The 3,628-nt window shown below is 52.1% G+C and overlaps 1 protein-coding gene across 1 annotated transcript in view; it reads right to left on the reverse strand.

Annotated features, from left to right (window-relative positions):
• Positions 1 to 347: 347 nt before the first annotated feature.
• Positions 348 to 3,628, reverse strand: part of nedd9 (neural precursor cell expressed, developmentally down-regulated 9) — a gene marked incomplete in the record, with an annotated part of 23,519 nt that continues 20,238 nt past the window's right edge. Inside the window, 3 exon segments of the mRNA XM_014025657.1 lie at positions 348 to 1,053; positions 1,732 to 1,821; positions 2,169 to 3,317. Coding sequence (XP_013881111.1) covers positions 544 to 1,053; positions 1,732 to 1,821; positions 2,169 to 3,317 — 1,749 coding nt within the window.

Genomic DNA, 3,628 nt, shown 5'->3' on the forward strand with positions numbered 1-3,628 from the left:
GACCCRCTTTGTTTTCGACTGAAAGTTCCGACCCTGTGAGACCTGAACCACCTGAGACCTGAGAGTCCCAGATCCTAAAGACCGGGGGCAGCAGGTACCGAGGCCCGGTTCTTACCCATCTGCAGAACCCTGGACCAGACCTCGTTTCCTTCAGGCTCTTTAGGTTCTCTCATGTGGATCAAACGTCCGACAGAACCGTCCGACAGAACCGTCCAACAGAACCGTCCAACAGAACCAGAGGAGGACGAAGACGTCAGTTTTCATGAGGTTTTTATAAAAAGTTTATCTTGTGAAACTTTTTAAACTTTTTATTTTGAAGTTTGAGTGAAGTCAGACTTGAGACCCGGTTCTGGTTCTGAACAGTCTTTATTTACAGGAGGAAACAGAACATCTACAGCTCACAGGACAATAAAAACAGACGGTAAGGTGCTTCAAACACAACGGGAATGTTCTGGAAAACGTCCACAGAGTCCAACAGAACCACAGCTCCAGTCCAGTTTTATGTACAGAGGTTCTGCAGGTCTGAAGCGGGTCAGAAGCGGGTCAGGGCGAGGACATGTGCAGCAGCTGCTCCTTGAACTGCCGGGCGTGGTGCGACAGCTCCGTGACCCGGTCCACCATGTCCTGGATGGCGCCGGTGTTGGGGTAGTTGAGGGCGGCCATCTTGGTGGCGCCCACCACGGTCTTCAGCAGGTCGCAGAGCACGTTGCTGGAGTTCATCACGCTGTTGGCCAGCTCGGGGGCGGACGCCTGGCGGGACAGCGTGTCCCCGATGAAGACCAGCTTGTGGGCGCTGAGGATGACGAACTTGCTGTGGGCCACGAAGATGCGGGGGGGCTGGCCGGCCCCCACGCAGCCGAAGAAGGCGTCCACGGCGCTGAGGAGCGTGACGAAGTGCTGCTCGCACTGCGCCGAGTAGAAGACCAGCAGCTGGCGGTCCCGGGCGCTCACGTGGGCGGAGGACGGGTCYGACGGCGGGGCGCTGATCCACTGCGTGGCGTCGTTCTCCACGGGTTTGATCACTTCCTGTTCCAGCTTCTTGAACTGGTTTATCTGTGGGCGGAGTCAGGAAACAGAAACAAGTGAGCAGCGGGTGGAAGAGAGTCCAGAGAGGTGGAGGAACCAGAGCACCAGAGGCGCCCACGGTTCTGATAAATCACTTATAGTGGAACTAGCTTCTTTTTTAGCCACTTAGCTTCTATGCTAACTGTTAGCGGACCGATTTAGTTCCACTAAATTTAGGTACAAAATTCACAAGTGTAAAACTTTTTATTTTATATCATTTATATCGAATGAAATAAAAACTATTCATTAARGCAGTGCATCTGTAGCATATAGCARCTTAGCAGCTAAACTTCAAATTAAGAGCATCAAAAACAAAAGACTTTTAACAATATTTAAATGAATGCAACATTTGACTAAAATATGTAACTAAAGGTTTTTGCTATTTGTTGTTTAACTTGAAAAGATATTCATAAAAATACAAAATTCATCAAATAAATACTTTTATTCTGAAAGGGGTGAACCGGAAGTTTCTTGTCTTAGTGGTTAGAGTTAGCTTACACTTTTTAGATATGTTCAGCAGATTAGCGTCAGCAGAGCTAAGATTCTTGTTTAGCAGATTAGCTTTAGCGGAGCTAACTGTTCGGTCAGTTTTGGCCATCACTGCAGACCACCATCATAAATCTGAACCTGGTCTGGTTCTAGTCCCCAGGTCTGGGTCGGACTCACCTGTTCCTGGCCCAGCTGGACCTGGTTCTGCTTGATGATGTTTTCTTTCTCCAGCAGCTCCTTCTGCTGACGCTCAAAGTCTTCTTTCCCCTGAGAAGAGAAACGGTTCCATTGTTTTATTTTAGTTATATGTAATAACCATGTAATAACAACAACCAGGTGTTTAAATATGTAATAACAACAACCAGGTGTTTAAAGATGTAATAACAATAACCAGGTGTTTAAATATGTAATAACAACAACCAGGTGTTTAAANATGTAATAACAACAATCAGGTGTTTAAAGAGGTAATAACAACAACCAGGTGTTTAAAGATGTAATAACAACAATCAGGTGTTTAAAGAGGTAATAACAACAACCAGGTGTTTAAATATGTAATAACAACAACCAGGTGTTTAAAGAGGTAATAACAACAGGTGTTGTAACTTCCTGTTTACCTGCAGATGGACGTAGTCGTAGTCTTCCATCCAGCTCTTCACGCACTTCTCGCTGTTGTTCATGTTGTCTTTGTCCGGACTGGTCGGACTGGTGGACCCGGTGGACCCGGTGGACCCGGGGAAGGTCTTGGTCAGACCCCTGTAGTTGTCGTTCTCTGAAGGGGGCGTGGCCAGCGGGTGGGCCGGGTTGTCCTCGGGCGTGCTCCCGTCCGTCCTCCTGAACAGCAGSTCGGCGCTGGCGTTGATGGTGGCCGTCAGCTGCTTGGCGTCGTCGGGGACGGTTCTGGACACCATGACGAAGCGGTCCAGGTCGTCGCTCTTGTTGTGGTGCTGCCTGGACTGGGTCAGGACGTTCAGGGCCCAGCTGCAGGTCTCCAGGGCCTGGTAGGTCTGCAGGAGGATCTGCTGGGAGTCCTCCAGGCGTCCCAGCTGCCTCCTCAGCTTAGCGTGCAGACTGGAGTCCGACAGGGACGTGGCGTTGGACACCGCTCCTCTCCCGAACGCCACAAAGTCCCCGAGCGCGGTCCGGACCCGGTCCAGCACCGAGCGGACGCTGTTGGCGTTTCGCTCCATGAAAGGAAACGTCCTCCAGTGGGGGGAGGCGGCCATGGCGTGCAGCGCCGCCACCGTCAGCTCCAGCACCTGCTGCAGGCGGTGCAGCCTCTGCAGCGCCGCCTCCACGTCCAGAACCGGGCCGGAGCCCGCCGAGGACGAGGACGTGGACATGCTGCTGCGTGAGCTGCCTGTGCTGGAGATGGACAGGCGGTTCACGCCGTCCGTGGCATCCACCGTGCCCCGAGCGTCCTGAGGGGGGACGTCGTAGATCCCCTCGCTCCTGTCTGCCGAAGGGTTTCTCTGCTGGAGGGCCACGCCCCGTGGGAAGTCGTACACGTCCTGAGGGTCCGGTCCGGTCTGCAGGGCGGGGGGCGGGACGTCGTAGACCCCCTCGCTGCCACCGGGCTGGAGGCGCTGAGCGGGAGACTCGACGCCGGGGGGGACGTCATATACAGACTGGGGGCTGTGAGACGGTCTGAGGACCGGGGGCGGGACATCGTAGATCCCTTCCTGTTTCTGCCTCAGAGGCTGCGGGAAGTCGTAGGTCCCCTCCTGGGGGGTCGGGGTGGTCCTGCAGGGTGGCACCGAGTAGACCTGCGGGTGAGATCAGAGTCCATCAGACCCGGTTTCACTTTTACATCCAGGAAAGACGAAACGTTTGATTAGATTTACAGACTTCCTGTTTCAGAGTTCACTGTCTGTGACCGCAGCGTTCCTGTCAGCACAACATGAACAATAAAGTTTTATCTTATTGTAAGTTCCTGTCAGCGCAACATGAACAATAAAGTTTTATCTTATTGTAAGTTCCTGTCAGCGCAACATGAACAATAAAGTTTTATCTTATTGTAAGTTCCTGTCAGCGCAACATGAACAATAAAGTTTTATCTTACTGTAAACAACTGAAC

The sequence above is a fragment of the Austrofundulus limnaeus genome, unplaced genomic scaffold (genome assembly GCF_001266775.1).
Source record: "Austrofundulus limnaeus strain Quisiro unplaced genomic scaffold, Austrofundulus_limnaeus-1.0 Scaffold490, whole genome shotgun sequence".
Lineage (NCBI taxonomy): Eukaryota > Metazoa > Chordata > Actinopteri > Cyprinodontiformes > Rivulidae > Austrofundulus > Austrofundulus limnaeus.